Consider the following 23,405-nt stretch of genomic DNA (forward strand, 5'->3'; position numbering starts at 1 on the left):
AGCCTCCTGAAAAGTAGACGGATCCCCCTCATCTGTAATGAGGAAAAATGCAACATTTGAGTCATCTATGTATCTCACCGATAACCTATGATCCCTTGGTGGATTCCTTCTCATAGGTGGCTACTCCACCTGCTCCTGTAACTTTATCTGCGTCTAAGTATCAGCCCATGTCTCATCTCTGTCTATCTAAACGTCCACAACCAACTTTTTCGCTTCCTTATACACATCCTTATGGAACAAGGATCCCTCGTCAAATTTGATGTCACAACTAAAGATGATTTTCCGTGTGACCTGGTCTTATAGCCTGTATCCAGTGTTCGAAATATTGGTATTGCATTACGCCCGTATCCAGTGTTCGAAATATCGGTATCGCGTTACGTATCACATCCATGGGATATAGATATATATATATATATATATATATATCGGTTATCGCACGAGATATATCGTTTGTATTAGGTAATTTATCGCACTTTTTGGGAAACATTAGAAAAATGGTTGAATTTTTCAATGAAACTTCAGGGATTGTTAAAAAAGACCTTAATACACACTTTTCAACCATAACGTCTCATAAAAGAAGTGCACATAATAGGTTTCCTTTGTATGGTTCTAAGCTATGTGTTGTCTGACTGAACTAATGCATCTACATTCAAATTGAATGTATAACATTTAGAGTATACGTGATGATCATTTCATCAAACACTCCTAAATAATTCGAAATTAGTTTTAATTGACAACTGGTTGAAGGGAAATTTAGAAAAAAATTAATATTTTAATATTTTGCTATTAATTTTTAATTAAAAAATGATTTTTATTTTTCAAAAAATGACAAAGACTTAACAAATCAATAGATCAGCCCTCATACATGCTTGATCTCATGTTTGGTGTGCAACATTGCAAGCAATTTGGGAGAAATTGGGAAATTTTTAAAATTTTCCCAAATGGGACCACCTACACTCAAATTTCGAAATTAGAGTGTATGTGATAATCATTTCATCACATACTCCTAAATACTTCGAAATTAGTCTCAATTGACAGCTAGTTCAAAGAAAATTTTGAGAAAAAAAAAAAACTTGAAGAACCAATGGATATCGAAATCAAAGCCCCAACTTCATGATTTTTTGTGCAAAACATGAAGAACCAATGGATTTGTAACCATTGGATACTGATTTAAGATAATTTTGACAAAAAAAAAAAGGATCAAAATTTGAAAATGCTCACCAGATCGAACATTATATCGGCACTACCAGTGCGTTTCATATCGCACAGGTGGGATACAAGATATATCGTGGGATATATCGGCCAATATCATCGATATTTAAAACATTGCTTGTATCCCTTCACACCACCATCATATCCGACAAAGATGTACTTTTTAGCCATTTGGTCTAACTTATCTCTCTCAACTAACGGTACATACGAGTAAGCATTGCAACCAAATACTCGCAGCCCCGAGCAGTCTACATGTTGACCAATCCACACTTCCTCTAGAATTTTATAATCAATAGCCGTAGAAAGAGACCGATTCACTAAGTAACAAGTCATGTTAACAGCCTCAATCCACATTTCATTGCCCAACCCAGCATTACTCACCATGCATTGGACCCTCTCCAAGAGAGTATGATTCATCCGCTCAGCCACACCATTCTACTCTGGTATGTGGCGCACTGTATTGTGCCTCACGATCTCTTCATCTTTACAAAAACGATTGAATTCCCCATTAGTGAATTCTCCAATGTTATCCGTCCTCAAGACTTTCACATTTTGCCACGACTGTTTTTCTACCATCACCTTCCACTGTTTAAAGTTGGTGAAAACCTCAATTTTATTTTTCAGAAAAACAAAACCCACACCTTTTTGGAATAGTCGTCAATTTATGTAACAAACCATGACTATCCTCCACCAAAAACTACGAGCGACGGTCCCCATACATCAGAATGCGCGTAATTTAGAACTCCATTACAAACATGTTTCCCAAACTTAAAAGATAACCTTGATTGTTTACCATATATATAATGTTCGCATATACTAAAATCAATGTTTTAAAAATTGTGATCAAACAACGGTTAAAAAGTACCTTCATGCATCGCTTGCTCATATGGCCTAGGTGCGCATGCCACATACGTGCAAACGTGGAATCCGCTACAAACACTGCAGCCCCACCCGATGAAGTGCTCCCGATCAACCTATAAAGGTAATCATTCCTCTGTGCTTTCATGACTATGAGTGCCCCTTTGAAAGCTTAAGGACACAATAGAACCTTGTAAATTTACACACAAGTGCCTCGAGTGCACCCAAAGATATCCAACTCTTCCTTAACTTAGGAATGTGCCTCACATAAATCAAGATACGCTCCATGCCATCAAACATTTTGATGCACACCGATCCAACACCAACCACGATACAGACATTGTAATTACCCATAAACACTTGGCCACCATCGCACTCACTGTAACTGGTAAACCAACTCCTATTAGGGGTCATGTGATATGAAGCTCCCATATCCAAAATCCATTCATCGTCGAAATACCCGGATTTTAATGCAATCAACACATCACTACCACTCACCTCAATGGATTCTGCAATATTGGCCTCTCTGGACGAACCCTCTGATTTCTCCTTCTTAGACTTAGGATTCTGACAATCCTTCTTCATGTGCCCTGTCATGCCACAATTCTAGCACTTCAACTTGCCTTTGTCCTTGCCCTTGGATTTGGATCTTGATCACGAAGATCCACTATTCCGCTCAGAATTTCTCCCCCTTGTAACCAGTGCATCTGTAGAAGCACCCACGTTACTGCTTTTCTTTCTCATCACCTTCGACCGAAGAGCTGAGATAACGATCTCAATGCTAATGGTCGTCTTACCGATGCACAAAGAATCTTTAAATGACTCATACGATTCTGGAAAAGAATTCAATAGAATACATGTTTGATCTTCATCCTTCATCACCTCATCCACATCCAACAATTTACAAATAAGCCTATTGAAGTTACTAATGAGGGTCTCAACGTCAACCCCCTAAGTCATCTTCGGATTGAACAACTGTAGCTTCAAATACAAAGGATTCTCAATAGACTTCTTCGCATAGATGTTCTCTAACTTCGCCCATGTATCACCCGCAATCTTCTCTCTCATCACATTGTAGAGGACCTTATCTGTTAGACACAACTGGATTGAGATAATTGGCCTTTTGATCGAACTTGTTCCACTCTTCGTCTTTCATATTTTCCAGTCGCTTTCTAAAGAGTGCATCTTCCAATCCTTGCTGAACTAGAAGGCCCTTCATATTCACCTTCCATAGTTCAAAGTTGTTTTTCCCGGAATACTTCTCTACATTGAAATTCATGTTAAATGCCATAGATACCTTGTCTTCATGTTCGATCTGCTTCCCAACGATAGCTCTGATACCACTTGTTGGGACTCACAGAAGCACATAGAGAGGAATCAAACAAGGTAATCATAATCGCACAAGCAAATCCAACAAAGAACGCTTCGAATTTTTGTGCGGAAACCCTTGCAGGAAAAAACTATGGCACAAAGCGACAATGAACTATGAATAACAACGTTACAAGAGATGAAACCTTACCGATTCAAAGCCCCAAGAGAAATGCTCTATATTTTCCTCTTCAAAACCCTCTCAAACCCTTAAGCACGTCTAGCATTCACCCTAATCCCATTTACACCCATATACTTTAAAAATGGAAATATGAACAAATCGCACAAATTTGTGCAACCCATCGATTTGTCGAGTCAATCGGTCGAAACGCTTCGATCGATCGGGTCGACCTGTCAATCAGAGTTTTAGACCTGTCGAAAACTCCAAAATCTGTCCAAAGAGCTTTGCCAAAAATCTGAATACTTTCGATATCCTTCAACCTGTTGACCAAACTGTCGACCGGTCGATGGCCCCTGTTTCAGCATAGATTTGAGGCATTTGCTTTTCAAACCATCAAGCAAGGGGGGAAAAAACAAGAAATAAAGAGAAAAATCTCAAGGAAAGATACTGGAAGTCTAGAACAGATAAAGAAAAAATGACGTAATATACTTTCTCTTTTTTTCTTTTTCTTTTGAGAAGACAAATAGATTCATTAAATTAGAAAAGGGCAAGGCTATCCCCAAACTAAAGTAGAAGGCATGCAGCTACTGCAACAGCATGACCAAACACTGCAGAATTAGAGCCACCGCCTAGAGGAGCAAACATAAATACACCAGCAAGCACTACAATCTCCTTAAACAACAATTCAAGGGACCACAGAATGCAGCCCTTTCCTTTGGCCCGGCAGACAGGCATCAGAATGCACATTCGACAGAGATCTGCTGCTGGAACTGATTGTAAATGGTCCTGACAGCCTCATCAAGGACTGACATGACAGCATTTGATTTGGAACCAGACAAAACAAGAAGCATCGGCCCATTGCCATCTAAGGGGCTGTTTGTTTTCTAATTCACTGGTGTAAATACCTGTAAATAGGTAATAATTAATTACTAGTATAATTCGTGCACCCTTTTCAATGCCGATGCTGAATGGTTGCTTTTTGAACACTAAAATCGAGAAAGGTATGAATTTCATGTGGGCCCCATTGTGATGTATGTGGCTTATCCACGGCGTCCATCTGTTTTGCAGGCTGATTTTAGGGCATGAGCCCAAAATTGAGGCAGATCCAAAGCTCAAGTGGACCATGCCATTGAAAATTGAACACTTACCATTAAAAACGTTTTGGGGACCCTAGAAGTTTTGGATTGAGCTTATATTTGTGTTTTCCCCTCGTCAATGGATGTGTGATCTTATGAATGGATTAGATGATAAATAAATAATCTTGTGGACCCTAGGAAGAAAAAGCTTCTCAACGGTGGACATTTTACAACCACGGTTTCCTGTGGTGCGGGCCACTTGAGCTTTGGATCTGCCTCATTTTTGGGCTCATGCCCTAAATTGTTCCAACAAAACAGATTAATGGCTTGGATATGTCACATACATATGGTGGGGCCCAGAAATTTAAGTTGGTAAACTTTTCGAGGAGGAAATACTCCTTTTCTTTCAAACAGAAGTAAAAATTAATTATTTACTATTTATTTGTATTTACCGGAGAAATGAAATATCAAACAACCCTTAAGAGGAGCCAAGAAAATGATGCAATATCAAAGCCATAAGGGGGTGTTTGGGGCATGGCATTGGGAAGGATTAGGTGGGATGGTATTCAAAAAACATAATTATTACCCATGGCAGGGATTGTTCCCTGTTACCATGGGATAAGCTTAATTCCATGCTTTGTTTGTAATACAGTGGTACATTGAATGGATATACCCACCATCATTTGAAACTATTGATAATAGCACACGTGTTATATATAAACCGTTCATTTGTTTTGTAACCTCATTTTATGGCATGGGCCTAAAAATGAGGCAAATCCAAAACTTTTGTGGCCCCAAAGAAGTTTTCAACGGTAAGTATTCAATCCCCGTTGCTTTCTATGGTGGGGTCCACTTGAGCTTTAGATCTATCTGATTTTTTGGCCCATGCTTTAAAATGATCTCGAAAAATGGGTGGACGGTGTGGATATAGCCCACACATCATGGTGGGACCTACACAACTTGCTAACATTGAGTGAAATTGGCACGGGACCCAATGCAATTCCATCTAATCTACTTCCAAGCTTTTCCATTCTTCCCAAACATGGAGTGGAATTGGCACAGGACCAGATGCAATTCCAAACCACCTAAGCCCATCTAATACCATGCGCCAAACACCCCCTAAATGTGTATGGAATAAATGTGATCCATGTAATGACATGTTAATATCATTTGTCAAAGAAAACCACTATGAAATAATTTACTGATGTTGATAATGGAATCAAACTCAGCTGAAATCTAGTCAACTCAGTATTGATACTCGCTCTTCCATAAAAATAAGGCACAAAATAGAATAAGCTTACCCATTTCTTCGAGAACTGGTTGATCTTTCTTATCCATGAACGCATCACCAGATTTTCTATCTTCAGACCCTGACAAAAATGCTCCATTTGCTTTCTCTGGAAAAGGATAGTCAACAAATTTATGACTGATGAGGAAGTTTTTATTTATAGGATTCGTCCCATGTTCAGTTGAATCCTCCTTTGTGCCATGAGAATCCCTACACTCAAGTCCACGTTTTTCATGCAACTCAATGATCTCACCAGTAAAAAGCTTATCAGAGAGGTCACGGAATAAATTGCAAATTCCAAAAAGTTCCCCTTGAAATTGCTTGCAGTCCTACAAAAGAGCTAGTTGAAATTACAACTGTAAAAAGAGAATGCAGTAAGAAAACAAGCAAATAGGCAAAGGCTATCAGATAAAAAGAAGTGTCAGTTGCCATACCTGGACGCCTTCAAAGTAACGTTTTTCCATTTTTCCTGAAACAGCAATGTTTGATAGCTGTTGTTTATATATCTGACGGGAATATACAAGCTCCTCAATGGAACCGGCCGCAAGAAGGCGAAAGACTATAACATGTCGTTTCTGCCCATAGCGAAATGATCGGTCCTGAGCTTGCAAGTCTTGTGCAGGATTCCAGTTTGGATCAAAAATCACAACACGGTTTGCACTGACAAGATTAAGACCAAGCCCACCTGCTCGAGTTGAGATGAGGAACACCTGAACCAAAAACAAATGCATCTAATGATTGAATCCATGAATTCTACTTGGATGTTTAACCTAAAAGCTTACCTGCTTGCTTGGACTTGAGTTAAATTCATCAACAAGGGTTTGGCGAGAACTCATTGGGGTCGCACCATCGAGTCTCGAAAAGCAGTATCCTTTCCGGATAAGAAACTTTTCCAGTATGTCCAGCATCCTGTTAACAGAAGTTCAACTTCAGGGACAGAAAATACAGGCTTAGAAAAACCTCATTGTGGTAGAAGACCTCTTTTTTTTCTTTTTTGAGAGAGTTGATAATTTATTTATTTAAACAAGCCAAAAAGCTCAAACTCCAAAATGAAATTACAATCCAGCTAGGAACGACCACTCATTTAGGCCGGAGATCTTTGATATGCATGAAATCCACCCTCGTACAATTTTGCCCTCTTATATACATCCAGCTCAGAACACACACCCTGCCCTCTTATATACATCCAGCTCAGAACACACCCCCCCCCCCCCCCCCCCCCCCCCCCCCCCCAAAAAAAAAAAAAGATCACCATCATTACTATCTTTTACACTGCTCTCTCCTTTTTTCTTCAGACCACCTGCAGCCAAGCAAGGAGTCCTACCATAGAACCCGGCATCACCCAAGGAGATCCAAAGGAGAAGACAATTGATGTTTGCTGTAAATATAATATCGGCTGATATTATCGATATCACACCACAGCGTACGAAACACCTCTGAAATATGTCCATTTCAGCGTAACGGCAATTGTATTGTGATATATTGCATTGTATCAATGATATTATCGATACAATGCAGTATTTTCAAAACACCATTGACATATATCAGGTTGTATCGACGATAAATTCAAACGTATCTTCAATATTATCCATAACAACAATAATATCGACCCTTCTTCCCCTTTTTAAAACTTAATAAATTCACTTTTTTTTTCTCAATTTTTCCACTTCTAATCCCTTAGGAGAATCTGACCTAGTCCCTTCAGTTAGTTGGAGGCGAAACCGGATTTTTTTGCAGAATCAATATCAGATAGTGGGCTGGCCCAATTTTGAAACAGCAAGTTTTTTATTTTAATACATTTGTTTGGGTGTAAATCACTTGGAATCAATAGAAATAAGACAGAAATCCATGATTTTGCATGTTTTGCATGCTCAATCATGGATTTCAACCTTCGATTTGAGGATTTGGGGAAAATTAGGGAAATTGCTTGTATTTTCATACATGTCTTCTTTGATTTATAAATTATATGAATTGATTTTGAATATAGTTGCATCACTTCTATCGGATAACACATAGTTTCGGACCCTATAAAAGGGAAACCTATTATGTGAACTTCTTTTTTGTGATCTTTTAATTTCTAAGCATGTATTGATGTCTTTTTTTAAATCCCCTAAAGTTTCATTGAAAAATTCGAACAATTCCCAATGTTTCCCAAAAATAGCAAAACATTAAGCAATACATCTGATATTTCCGTACAATACCTGATATGTTTCCATATCCCAAGGGTGTGATACATCCGTCGATACTAATACGGAGAACATTGATGACAATCCTTTCCCACACCTTGCTTGCAAAAGAGCAATGGATGAACAAGTGGTTCACTGATTCCGCCACTCTCATACACAGCACAACAGTTTGGGATTACTATGGATCTTTTTTGCAAATTATGAATAGTAAGGTACCGATTCCTTCCCACCAGCCATTTAAACACCACCACTTTGTGAAGAGCCCTACTGGACCATAAAAACAACAACACACTACTACCCTCTCTCAAATTTGGATTGTCAATATCGATTCATCATAAATATATTGCTAATAGTTTAGAAGTACTATACAATTAACATATTAAGCAATTAGAAAATCAGCATGAGCCCTGTTGATCCCAAATCAAACGCTCATCACAATAAACGAGTTGTACAAGAAAAATTAGACAAATTTTGAAACTAAAAAATGACATGGTATGATCAAGAGTAGATATAAGACTCCCTTTGTCAATCACTTTTTATATTTGTAGAAAGTTCTATGAAGAAGAGATGGAAAATACAGCAAAGCCAAAAATGATGAACAGAGAAACTGAACAAAGGGACTGACACCCCTATTCACAAAAATGGTCTGGAAACTCCACCTTGGCAAAAGCGCTTACAACGGTTTCCAAGTAAACATGATGAAAAGAACCTCAAAACACCAATGATTTTAAAAAGTTACTATATCAGATTCGCTGCTCCCAATGGATGCAGCTAACCTCTTTTTTTTTAATAGGTATGGGTACAGCTAACCATTATTCCACCCATCTAACAGCATCAAGAGTTACCCATATAGCAACAGCCCCCAAAAGAATAACCCTTATTCCTCCCATCTAATCAAGGTATTCCATAACAGTAACAGTGGCTGTAACGACCACCACCGTTACCTTTGCGATACGGGTTGTAACGGTCGTTACTGTCTTCTTCTTCCTTTTTGAACAAAAAACCTGTATCAGCCTCATCATGGACCATTATGGCCTTTATGAGGGGCATAATGGGCCATTACGGGGGTTGAAACGGCATTTACGTGTCATCTTTTCCGTAACAGCCGTTGTGGCCTTTACAACCCAACATGTAACGGTTGCCACCATTACCTTTACACAGCGGCCTTTACAACCCCATAACGGCCGTTACGGCACACCATGCATCCAGTGTTCAAATTATCTCCGATATTATCGAAATATCTCCAATATTATCTTTATCTCTAGCTCAGCGATACCGATAACACTAGTAGCGATACCGATAACGCTGATAGTATTAGAAATTCTAAGTATTAGCAATGTATCGCTAAGTATCGCTAAAGTATCAATATCGCTAATGTAATCGCCAATATTTTCAACTATGTAAATTCTAAGTGTCACTTGTATTGCCAATGCATCAATATCGCCAATGTATCGCCAATATTTTTTTACTATGTAAATTCTAGGTAATGCTTGTATCATAAGTGTATTGACAATATTTCAATAGTAAATTTTTATTTCAAAACTTTTTTAATGGGCACGTGGTTGTATGTAGCTTTCAATTTGTCATTGATAATATCTTGATATTATCAATATCGCAACATTCGTGATATTGAGACCACAAATTTTTGTTTCATTTCCAATTGTTGATGATTTCTTGGTGAAATATCATGTGTTGTTGATATTTTGCAATATCAATGGATGTTTGGATAGAAGGTTGGATGGTTAAATAGGCTGGATAAGATGGTTGGACCGATTTCTCACAACATCACATGCTTTTAAGGCCCCATTAAATGGAAACTTGTTATGTATGCATTCTTTTTGCAATTTTGTTATTTCTAAATATGATTTTAACATATCCTGAAGTTTTGCTGAAAATTCCACCGTTTTTCCCATGTTTCCCCACATTTCTGGTTATCAGCGATATTATCGGCGATATCGATATTGTTTTCGTATCCCTGGCTAATGAAACTTGTAGCGATACCGATACTTCGAACACTGCATGCATATAATGGCACCAAAAGTCACCCATACAGCAACAACCCCCAAAAGAACAAGAGAGTACGAACAATCGGGAAAAAAAAAAAAAAGACCATCTGCACCTCATGAACTGGTGCTGAAAGTACCACCTATATACAATACACAAAACCCTGGTTACCAAAGGACCTTCTGTCAAAGTTGAACTACAAAAGCTAGTTTCGATGCATGATTTGAAAACCAGATTTCTGGAGAAGTTAGTTTCCTAGAAATCCTGTCCTTAATAATCTTGGTTAGGTAAAGTTTAGTTCTGGACTGTTATGATGTCCTAACCAAAATCAGAATTTCTAAAACTACTCTTTAGAATGCATACGTGGATGACCATTCAGAAATCAAGATTGGACATAATCTCTCCATTTGGACCATTCATCTTGTATGCCTCACCATGGATAGAATACATGGCAAAAAGTAGGTATTATGCAATGCTCGGCCCAAGAGATTCCATCATACACTTAGGTTTATAGTTTCTACAAAGGGACCCATGCTTCCATGATCCAAAACCTTCATACCTGCCACTGATGCGCCCGTGCGCAGTTTGGAAGACCATATCCATCAAAACTCTGGCTTTCTTCACTTGAATGTGGATTATTTTTGCCTTATAAACTTTTAGCTGTTAATTTTTTATTTGTTGGCCACCAATTGAAGGGTTGGAACTTTCCCAAATTGGAAGGGCATCCAGCGGGCCTTCGATATCAATGGTATTGAACCATTGACCCCTGTGATGGATGTACAAGCTTGGTGTCGGCTTAGCATTCATTGATAATAATAATTTTAAAAATTAAAAAAAAAAAAATGCAGTGTGAACTTGCACAGATTTACATTCTGAGTACTTGCTGCACAAAAATGGTATCCATGTACAAGGTCCAAGCCACTCATCATCATGGTTTGGATGCCCTTGCCAGAAATAAAGTAAACATCAAGAAAGAAACTAATGAATGTTAGTAAGTCTAAGATCCTTAGCCAATGAAAACAAAAGGCAACATTCAGACAAATTGGCCCCATGGATGTGCTGTGAAATTGTGCAATGTAACTGACTATCTGAATCCAATTACCAAAATTAATCAAACTATTGAGGAAAAAACTAGTCTGAATTGGAAAATAACACATGGATGTGGAGGATATGACTAATTCTAGAAATGGAGTCACCTAACAGAAAAGCTGAATAGAAGAATCTTGTCGCCTTTTGAAACCCATGATAACATTAGCTTTTCCAAAGCTCGCATTTTCCCACAATGTTCCACCTTGCTAAGGTCCATGAAACTCTCGCTTTGAGTATTTCCACCAACCAAATCAATATCAGTATCAAAGACAGCAGAGGCAAACTCTGCATCTTTCCTTTGTTTCTCTATGTCATCTTTAGGGTTTGGCTTAATCAACTCCAGGTGATTACTTATCTGAGAGAGAGATCAAACTCAATGCCAAAGTAAAAGACAAAAGTAAAACATGAAGGGGATGCATTTGGATGCACCATCACATTGACTTGCAATTATTAGTCTGAAAGAGAAATTACAAATTTGTAGTTACCTTCCTCAGCGCTCATGTTGAGGGAGTTGGGATCCAAATTACAGTTTGGTTACTTGCAAGTTGGACATGAAAGGAATATATCTGCAAATTGAGGGCTCTTCCTCCCAGAGAATACTGGAAAGTCATCACAATCTATTCCTTTCCTCTTGTTTCAACTTACTTAGTGCAATTCAATTAACTTCAGCATCCAGATGCACCCCGAACAGAATCAAAGTTACATTACCTGCTGAAGCTTCACAAGGCAAGGAAGAACAACGCAGAAGGGGCATGAGTCACACCCTTCAGGGTTGTCCCTGTGAAGGTAAGGCCATATGATCCCATTTGGGACAGTCCTGTTGCAACACTCGGCCTGAGTTAGAGGGCTTCCGCAGCTACAAGGCAGGTCCTTATTTATAAGACATTGGATATCCGGTAGTCCTAATGTCCTTCTGTATACACGCTTTTGCAACTCACTCATCGCACAGAAAACAACATTATCCTCTTTTCCCATCATGAGATGCCCAATAGTTTCTTCTTTGGTCCTTCTCAACAGATACATGCGGAGCACCTCCACCAGATGCCGCTTGCGCTTGTCAGCAATCTGAACAAATCTTTCAGGCGCACTTGATCTTTGTCCATGCTTCAGTGGTTCATCATAGAAGTCCCGAAAATGCTCCCGCGTCCCCAAGCATCCAGGTGCAACCCAATCAAACAAATTAAACAACTCCATCATTTTATTCTGCATTATGGTCCCTGTAAGACCAAAGCGTTTGGGAGTTTTGATTCTTAGGCACGCTCTATATAGTTTGGATTTTTCATTCTTTAATCTATGTGCTTCATCAACTATCACAATATCCCACTGAATCTCTGATAGGATTTCATCATGGATCCTGAACGTGTCAAAACTGGTTATAAGTATCATGACACTGCATGCTTCTAGTTTCTCGAGAATCAGATCACGGTTTGGTCCATGGTAGACAGCAACATTGAGGGTTCCCCATTCAGAAAACTCATTCTCCCAATTGTGAATAACGGAAGTAGGGCAAACGATCAGTACGGGACCCTTCTTGCCTACAAGGTCCCTCTTGACCATCTTAGACTCGCCATGTTCCGCTTCTTTTCCTAACACAGCAGCCAGGAAAGCAATTGTTTGAATGGTCTTCCCTAGACCCCTGCTCAAGATATTTTTTTTTTCAAAAAAAAAAGGCATAGACTCAATATGCATGCCACCATGAAGGCTGATTATATTGGTCTTTTGACTTAAAAATGAAAGATTAGCAATTAAAAATCCTAGAAAAGTAAAGATTACAAAATAAAAGTCTATCAGCAGAAATATCTCCGCATAGGTCTGCAGAGTACTGATTTACTTAAGCTAAACCTGCAAGAGGTGCCAGCTTCACATTAACACAACTCAAATATATATATATATATATATATATATATATATATATATATATATATATATAGAAATAAATTTTTTTTTTTTTAAACGTGGAATATATTTTTTGAGGGGAATGCTAGCATCCCCACCTTCAAGGACGTTAGCAACATCACTAATGCAACCTGCATGACTCCCCCAACATCACCAACATAGCAATCTCGTCTCAGATATTCACACCTTCCAGAGTACATGACAACAGTAATTGGCAACAGTAACCATTTCAAACTGAAGACTGAATCCATCCATTGGAGATTGGATCCAAGTTATTAAAAAACAGTTAACAGTAACAGTGGTAACCTTTGCGGGTTATTGGGCCGTAACGGCCATTATAGTAAAAAGGCCCATACCATTCTGTTACATGATCAAAACAGGTTTTAAATTTTTGAAAGAAAAAAAAAAAGCCATAACAGCTGTTACAACACGTATCGTGACGGTAACAGTGGTGGCAGTTATGACCACCATTACTGTTATGGAATACCTTGATTGGATCATTCGTCCCTTGCCATGCACTACAACAATACTTTGTGATATTTAGAAACAAAGTGGAAAAACGTACCATGTTTGGTCAAGAAGAGAACGAATTGCAAATCCTGTTACAATCACCTCGTGTTCTAATAGAATATGATATCCCAAAGAAAACTTGGAAAATTGTCCATTGATTATCATGTTGGCATTGCTTAAAAGAAATATAAAACAGGACAAAAAAAAAAAAAAAAACATGAAGCTGGATAAGATCGTTAAAAAGATACAAAACTAAAAGAAAAGTGATATAGTACTCACATGTCGTCTCCAAGAACTCCCCCATGGTTCTTTTTGTACAAATTATACAAGAACTTGACTCCTATTCTTTGATGTTCAAGGAGCCTACAATTAATTGATGCAGGGACCTGCAATAAGAGTACATGTACCAAAACATTCTCACAAGTCACAACTTAATTCTTTGAGTTCCCTCACAACAACAGTCTCACAGACGACAAGTTACAATAATGCTATCAAGATTAGAATGCCACATTTAGATCCCATGGAGATGTTCACAAACCTTGACTTTAACAAAATCTTGGACTTCGATGATGTTGTTTGCAGTATAGAAAATGACAAGCTTGAAAAGAAATAGTTCAACTTCACATCATGAAGAACTGAACTTCATAGTGGAAACATTGTTCTCCCTATACCGGCCAACAAGCTTGAAACTATCTTTTTCACTATTGGTAACAAGCTCGAAACTATCTAACCATATTGCAAACAATGTCCCAACAAGCACCCATGGGAACTGAGAGGAATCCATCACAGGAGATAAGGAAAGTGGCTATTCCAAAAGAAATCAATGTGTGAGCATGGGGCCAGGTAGCATATACATAAAATAATGTTCGGATTTCAAAAAAAGATGCCCCTCTTCCTAAGAGTCAAATATACAGTTCCCCTCTTCCATAAGATAAGTCCAAAGTTCATAACAAAGAGATGCCCCTAACAAAACAAAAAGTTACGTGCCATTGATCAAACACATGGGACAACCCAACCAGTGGAAATTCTGAGTGGCAGTTCAGTCAACAGAGAGCGTATCAGTTGGATGGTTGAATTCAGCCTTTGAGAAATAATAGCACGGTGGTGGTTTGCAACACCAAAGCATATTACATGCCCATCTGTACCCCAATATTCACATATGTGCCCATCAATCTGGACCATCCAACTGTTGTTTTGTCTCGTAGATGCGTTGCAATAAAATAACTGCATCAATGCAAAGATTGTAACTGACAAATCAGTAGGAAATTTCCATGCCGTTAATTAGTAAAAACTGAAATGTAGACAACTGATTGGGCTTGTCATTGACTGGTGAGACTTTTGGGTTATATCCAATCCAAGAGACATCATATCTGCTGGAAAAATCTAGATGGTCAAGCACATAGGCCTCTATGTGTTTGAGCCTGATGATATGTTGGAAATAGTTTACTGAAGTGGTGGACATTACAAAAACCATATGACTCGATACTTTATCAATATAAAACTAATTTATGTAGTTGTGTTTATAATCAACTTTGAACAAATTAAAGAGAAAGAAACATAATAAATAAATACATAGTATTTGTAAAAGACTGAGTTCAGGTAATTGGTCCTACAAAAGCAGTCTCAGTTGAGAGAGCAAGAACAAGATTCATGTCCCAGAGTGGCACCAATAAGTGCAATTGTGGAACCAAAAGCAAACCATGTAAGTACTTGGAGTCAATAGCTACAATCTCATTCAACAATAAGTAGGCCCAGAAATCAATCATGAAAGAGCTTTAAATCCTGAAGAAATGAAACCTCAGCTAAACGCGAAATCCCAAGAGGGCAACCGGAACATGTTGGCTTCCTCAACTAATTGATTTCAAATAACGCCTCCAACGCTTGCCAAATATAGCGTACTCTTAGAGCTATTGTCGAATTTTAGCTTGTTAAGGAAATTCACCAGGCACTCACCTTCGATTGCCTTCTAATTGTGGTGAAGGCTTCAGGTGACCTCCTTTGAGCAACAAAGATCCTCACCACTAACAACTTGAAACAGCTTCTTAAAAAACAACCATGAGCACATGTGGCACTTTCTATTTCATTATTGCCTTCCAAATTCTATGTTTTGTCCCTAAAAGTTTGTTACCTTGCTTATTGCAAATAGAACAAGGTACAAAAGACAAATTCAAAACAATATCTTCTTTGAGTGAGAGAACGAAGGTGCCAAGCCAAGCTTCCAATGAAGCCTTGACTAGGCCTGTTTGAATTACCAATTACCATAGTAATGTAAAGGAAAAATGTCATCATTACGATTTTACCATTGTCAAACCAAACACGGGGAATTGTCGGTCAAATGCAAGTGTTTTCAAGAGACAGGTAGAGGAATTTGTAATCATTGCACTTTGATGGCATTACCGTGGAAATCTCAAATCAAAACAGTAACATCAGTGTGTGGATGTGATGATTTGACATTAAAGTACTGGGAAAAAATGTGATGCATGACATGGAAAATTAAATATGATATGCAAGATTTCAGGCTTAGATCCTACCAATTCAGAAACAATCACACAAATTCCACGTCCCACATGAAAATTCAAACATTCAATTAAAAAGGGGAATCTATGCGGGTCCAAGCCGACATAGGCTAGGACTGGACCAATAAAAATTATAAACCAAACGATTTCAAAGGGAAATAAAATCAACTACTCATGCATAAAAATCAGTCCCTAATCCAAGGGATTCCCTAATTTCAATTCAAGGAACCCTAAGGTGATAAAAATGGGCAAATCAATTAGGGATCATGTAATCTAGGGTTAGGATTCATGAAAAACAGCTATGAGAGGATAAAAGAGGATAAAAACCTGAGCCAAAAGATGATCCCGTGTGTGGACAGCAACAATGGCCTAGACGGACGTGCGTGTGATCTCGGCTGCACGTGTGTGAGGCCCACTATTCAGAAAAAGGTCACCTTGGCCCTGGTCGGCCAGGGATGGACTCCAAAACCCCCAAATCTCAGCTCGATCCGATGTACGATTTGTGCGTGGTGCTCCGCCGAAGTTTCAGCTCGCCTGCGGGCTGAAATCTGGAAACCAGCTATAATGAAGAAATCTGATGCAACAAAAGAACAAATTTGAAGTATGGATGGTGGGGGAAGATGAAAAAAAAAAGATGATGGAAGATGGGGGTGAATTGGAATCGATGTGGCTTCGCACCACGGTAGTTAGCCCTTCGAAAAGGGAGGGCTTCGCACCCACTTTTGAATTCTTCCACAACTCACGAAGAGAGCAGAAAAATAAAGCAGGAATTTTTTATTAACTTCAATGAATCAAAAGAACTACAAGGGGTGCCTATATATAGGGAAAATCCTATATCCCAAAACTCGCACAATGTGCGCAACCTATTACTTGGCGATGAAGTAAACTAAAATAAAAACCAAACAGAGAAATCTAAAGCGTTCACAATGTTCTAAATAATAACAATATGCAAAACCTAAAATATAAAATCAATCTAACGAGTGGGTCACGATCATGAGATCCCATGGTGGGCTTTTCTTGACTATCGGGCCACTTTTCTGAACCAAAACTTAACTTCTAGCTAGGAGGTCCTCCCTGGACGTCGTCATCGAGCCAGATCAATGGTGGGGTCCTCCTTCTACGTACGTACGTGCGTAGGGGGGCGTGAGTGCGCATGTGCGCGTGATGTCCCCATCAAAATGCCACCATTACGATTTTAGCACCAATAAACCTAACACATGAATTGGCATTCAAATGCAGATTTGTCAGGAGACAAGTAAAGGAATTTGTAATCATTGCACTTTTCCTTTACATTGTTGTGGTAATTGGTAATCCAGACAACCCTAAATGAAATTATGTGTTCTTTTCCATGGTCTATCAACCCTTCATACTAAAGAAAACTCATTTTCCTCCCCTTCTATAGATCGAACAAAGCAAGAGCATATTGATTCTGTTTCTCGGACAAGAGAAAGAAATCATTGAGTGGAAGAGTCTTCTCTTCATATCACTCTTTTTTATTTCAATTGTTGACTTATATTATGCATGTTGAATTCTTTGGGAAATTGATTTTTTTCTTGATAAGTGGAGAATTTTATTAAGAAAGGAAAAATGACAAGCCAACTAGAGGAAACAAAAAAAAAAAAAGACATGTATGGAAACACGAGTATTACATTTAAAAGCAAAAAAAAATAAGTAGAAAACTAGAAATATACTTATGGATTTTGAAAACTAATAATAATAATAATAACAATTTTTTAATTAAAAGAAAGGAAAAATGACAAGCCAACTAGAGGAAACAAAAAAAAAAAAAAAAGACATGTATGGAAACACGAGTATTACATTTAAAAGCAAAAAAACAATAAGTAGAAAACTAGAAATATACTTGTGGATTTTGAAATAATAATAATAATAACAACAATTTTTTAATTAAAAATTTATTCTTTTGTTATATATATGTTTGATTTCGTGTTTGGACACTAAGATTACAACCGATTTGAGGAAATTTTGGAAATTTTCAATTATCCCCCAATTTTCCACAACTCAAACCATTTCCTCCAAATCTCGAAATCAAAGTTCCAAATCCATAATTTTTCATGCAGAACATGAAGAATCATGGATTTCTTACCATTTGACACTATTTACAAGTTACAACATATAAAAATGAAAAGAAACGAATCAAACTAAAAAAATACCCACCTTTTATTATCTAGCTCCGGGAAGCTTTCAATTGCGATTTCAGAAAAAAAAATTTGAAGATTTTCTTCAAACAAACTAGAGTTGACTAGTTGAAGTCACCTTATAATGCACAAGGAAGATTTTTTTATTTATTTTGTTGCGAAAAAAAAAATCGATTTTTGTGAAGTTTTTAAGGATTTTTTAGACAAAACAGCATCAGTTTCCTTTTATCCCTTTTGATATCGCGCTCGATATCGAAATATCGTACGATGCATTGAAATTTTATAAATGGGGTGTGTGGATATATCGAACAATATCGGGATATCGTGCAATTTATTACATAATACCTTGAAAAGTTTATATTAAAGCTAGGTTTTGTATCGCCCAGCTAGGATAACAGATATATCGTGGGTTATATCGGTGATATCACAAGATACTGAAACACGCCATCAAGTCTATTCTTACTACCTCCACCTTCATCCTTCCAAGCCTTCCCCTTGCCCTTCTAGAGCCTTCAAGTTCTACCAACCCACTCCTAACTAGCACAGTTCTTCAAATCCGCAGTATCTATGGACTCCAACATCATGAGTTTATTGTTTTCCTTCTATCCCTACCATATCAAAGTGATTGCGATTTAACAAGTTCTAAAAATAGCTTCTCCACCTATAAAAACCGCATTGCCCGTAACCAGCGTTCGAATTATCTTCGATATTATCGAAATATCTTTGATATTATCTTTATCTCCAGCTCAACGATACCGATAACACTGGTAGCGATACCAATAACGTTGGTAGTATCAGAAATTCAAGGTATTAGCAATGTATTGCTAAGTATCACCAACGTATTAATATTGCTAATGTAATCGTCAATATTTTCAACTACGTAAATTCTAGGTGTCGCTTGTATTGCCAATGCATCAATATCGCTAATGTATTGTTAATATTTTCGACTATGTAAATTCTAGGTAATGCTTGTATCATAAGTGTACCAACAATATTTCAATAATATCGCCAACATATTGATATCATCAGAATTTTGTTTATTAGAAAAAAATTTATTTCAATTTTTTTTCATGGGCACATAGTTGTATGTAGTGTTCAATTTGTCATTGATAATATTAATAATATCTCGATATTATCGATATCGCAACATGCGCAATATTGAAACCACAATCTTTCATTTCCTTTCCAATTGTTGATGATTTCTTGGTGAAATATCATGTGTTGTTGATATTTTGCAATATCAAGGGATGTTTGGATGAAATGTTGGATGGTTACGTAGGTTGGATGGGATGGTTGGACTGATTTCTTACAACAACACATGCTTTTAAGGCCCCATTAAATGGAAACTTGTTATGTATGCATTCTTTTTGCAATTTTTTTTTTCAAAATATACAAATATGTACATTTTAACATCTCTTGAAGTTTCGTTGAAAATTCCACCGTTTTTCCCATGTTTCCTCGCATTTCTGGTTATCAGCGATATTATCAGCAATATCAATATTATTTCTATATCCTTGGCCAGCAATACCGATACTTTGAACATTGCCCGTAACTAATATCCTCTGCTCATAGATCTTAATGCATCTAACATAATAAAGGTCCTAATATGAATGCAGTATCTATTGTAAAGATTATCATAAGCCTCAAGTTTAGCCTCATTTACCTCTTTCTTAGCAATCTTTTTTCGCATTTCTATATTATTTAAGATTTTCATTGTTTCTATCCCTTGCCAGACTTTGGAACATGAACGTTTCTCGTTAATAGCTTTTTGTACATCGTCATTCCACCAACAAGTTTCTTTATATGATTGGCTTCTCCCCCTAGATACTCCTAAAACATCTTTTGTCACTTTCCAAATGCATAACTATCTCATTCCACATGACATTTACTTCTTCCTCAACATTCCACTTGTTCCATCAATTTGTTTTTGAATAACATTATTTTCTATCCTTTTAAATTCCACCACCTAGTTTTTTAACACCAATTAATTTCATTCCTTGTCTTCCATCTTTTAGTGTAAACATTCATAACCATTAACCTACATTGTGCAGTCAAACTCTCTCTTGGTATAACCTTAGAGTCCTTACAGATTGATCGTTTTGTCTTCCTAACTAAAAAGAAAGGGTTGTATGTGATACACTTTTGAAAGTAATTAAATGTTCATCTCTTTTTAAATTATGTATTTGCTGGATCTAGATTGTATGCCATAGCAAAATCAAGGACGGCTTCCCCCATCTCATTCTTCTCCCAAAACCATATCCTCCATGTACCCTCCCATATCCTCTACCTTCTTTTCCTACATGACCATTTAGTTCTCCTCCTACAAATATCCTCTCTCCGTTACGAATTTATTGCATTAGTCCATCCATATCCTCCAAGAATTGTCTCTTAATTCTATCCTCTAACCCTACTTGTTGTGCATATGTACTAATAACATTGATTATCTCATCTCCTAACACAAGTTCTATTAATAAAATCCTATCACTTACTCTCTTAACATCTACAACTTTATCCTTTAAATCGTTATCTACCCCTATCCCCACCCATTTCTATTGTTGTCCTTTTGTATATACCAAAGTTTATATCCATCAATTTCTCTAGTGTTGGCCCCTTTGTCTCCTAAAAACAAGCTATGTTAACCCTCCTTCGTTTCATCATATCTTACTTGTCAATCTTGTCTCCTTAAAAAAAGGGGGTTCTTCACCCAAACCAAACAAATACCCATGGAAGGGAGACTTGTAAGAAATAGACCATATGGTATACAAGGAGGAAAGAACCCCCACTCTTACTTGTCAATCTTGTCTCCTAAAAAAAGGGGGTTCTTCACCCAAACCAAACAAATACCCATGGAAGGGAGACTTGTAAGAAATAGACCATATGGTATACAAGGAGGAAATAAACCCCCCCCCCCCCCCCCCCCCCAAACCTCTTTTCTAAGAGATGGAAAACAGTACCCATGAAAAAAGGGGCTTTTCTTTCCAATCATGTGATAAAGCCATTAGAGCTTCTACCTTCATCAATCCACCCCAAATAACAAGTGTTCATTTGTTAATTTAAAGGTTAAATTTTAGTTTTTCACATATTGATCTCAAGTTATGTTTGCATTTGAAAATGGGTATGATTTAGGTGGTTAATGGTAACAATGGTTGTTGATTACATCCGAAAATGTGGAGGAGAAACTTCCACCTTCAGAAGGATCCTGTCTAAAAGATCTCTTTGTCGAAGGGGTTTTCATGCTCTACAAACCCATATAGGTAACATACTCTGCAAAAGGGATTTTTTTTTCTAAGCCTAGTTTATAGGTTGTTTGGTTATTTTACATCCCCGATGAAGATGCAAAGGAGGAAGAATCAACTTGCAGAAATTTTTAAATGGTAGCCAGAAGGATAGAGTTTTTCACTATTAATCCATCCAAAGTTGCTAGGGTAGAAAGCTTACTAACAACATTGAAATGGCTTTAAAACCAGCAAGTGAGAAGAGTCAAAGGTGATCTTCCATGGAAGTAGCTAGGGTAGAAAGCTTACTAACAACATTGAAATGGTAGAAAGAAATGAAAAGTGAAAGTCTCTCGTTTGCTGCGATTTGGGGGGGGGGGGGGGGGGGGGGGGGGGGGGGGGCTAATGAGGATGAAATGAGGGTACCCAAGGTGTAGGTACTAGGTGGGGAATAAAGTATCGTTCACCAATTAAATAAGTACCCACCAACTAAGGAAATATACATTTAATAGGTTAAATTATATTACTCGGTTTTTTAGGAAAATGAAATCAGTTTCCCTCCCTTTCTTTGTTTCCCAAACAAAGGAAAATGTCAAATCAGTAAAAAAAACATTTTTTTTCCATAGAATTCCTACTTTTTCATCTTAAACAAACAGGGCATAGAAGTGGTTTGGATTTTGGGAATACGGATGACCTAGATATTTCAATGATTGGGTTATTGCAATACCTAAGTATTTTAATTGTTGGGAATTATCATAATTGTTAGGATTGTCAATGGGCCAGGTTAGGGCCAAGCCAACCTCCGTCAAACCTGGCCCGCAAATTTGACTGTAGGTCCAAATCTGAACTAAGCCCGTGATGGGCCGAAATAGTCCAGCCCGAGCCCAGCCCAGACTATATAACAGGGCCCGGTCATAGTCCAGCCCAAGCCCGAGTGCAGGAACGGAGATTTCGGCTGACACATGTGGCCTACCATTGTTTACTTGAGTACACTCTGTGGGGCCCATGGTGAGGTATGTATCTCATCCACATCATCCATCCGTTTTTCCATAACATTTTAGGGCACGTGACAAAAACCAAAGTATATCCAAAGCTCAAATGGACCACACCAAAGGAAACAATGGGAATTGAATTCATATCATTGAAAACTTTTTGGGGGCCACAAAAGTTTTGGATCAAACTGATAATTGTTCTTCCCCTTCATCCATGTCTTTGTAGCCTTATGAAGAGGTTGGATGACAACTAAACATTGTTGTGGGTGCTAGGAAGGTTTCAACGGTGGACGTAATTATCCCCATTGTTTCTTGTGGTGTGGCCCATTTAAGCCATAGATATGCTTCAGTTTTGGGCTCATGAACTAAAATGAGCTATAACAATGGATGGATGGCGTGAATAAGATACATCACCATGGGCCCACACAATTTACTCAGTACGCTAGCAATCAGCCTCCCAACAACTGGTGTTGTAAAGGGAAGAGGATTGCGTACTGAGTAACTCATTACGCTACAACGTATTGAGTAAACTTAGTGGGGCCCACCATGATGTATGTGTCTTATCCACACCATCCATATATTTTAACATCTAATGTTAGGGCAAGAGGCCAAAATTGAATCATATCCAAAGATCCAGCAGACCACAACACAGTAAACATTGTGAATTGAACATTTACTGTTGAACAGTTCTTGGGGGCGACAAAATTTTTGGATGAAGCTGATCTTTGTATTTTCCCTTCATCCATGTCTATGTGACCTTATGAATAGGTTGGATTAAAAATAAACATCACTATGGGCCCCAGGAAGGTTTCAACAATGGTTGTCATTATCCCCATTGTTTTGTCTATTGTGGCCCACTTGAGATTTGGATACACATCAATTTTGGGATCGTGCCCCCTACAATGATTTGGTAAAACA

The 23,405-nt window shown here is 37.8% G+C and overlaps 1 protein-coding gene across 2 annotated transcripts in view; it reads right to left on the minus strand.

The window, feature by feature from the left end:
• The window catches only part of LOC131241310 (switch 2), a 40,897-nt gene that overhangs the window by 6,573 nt on the left and 10,919 nt on the right, over positions 1-23,405 (minus strand). The window contains exons 2-7 of one of the 2 annotated variants that reach the window (XM_058240105.1): positions 13,888-13,994; positions 11,911-12,838; positions 11,310-11,557; positions 6,706-6,832; positions 6,358-6,633; positions 5,937-6,252 (exon numbers count right to left, since the gene is read on the minus strand). In XM_058240105.1, coding sequence (XP_058096088.1) covers positions 5,937-6,252; positions 6,358-6,633; positions 6,706-6,832; positions 11,310-11,557; positions 11,911-12,838; positions 13,888-13,994 — 2,002 coding nt within the window. Of the gene's footprint in view, positions 1-5,936; positions 6,253-6,357; positions 6,634-6,705; positions 6,833-11,309; positions 11,558-11,910; positions 12,839-13,887; positions 13,995-23,405 lie in introns of those variants that run through there. The other variant, XM_058240114.1, reaches the window with a different exon arrangement.

This window comes from Magnolia sinica, chromosome 1 (assembly GCF_029962835.1).
Source record: "Magnolia sinica isolate HGM2019 chromosome 1, MsV1, whole genome shotgun sequence".
Taxonomy (NCBI): domain Eukaryota; kingdom Viridiplantae; phylum Streptophyta; class Magnoliopsida; order Magnoliales; family Magnoliaceae; genus Magnolia; species Magnolia sinica.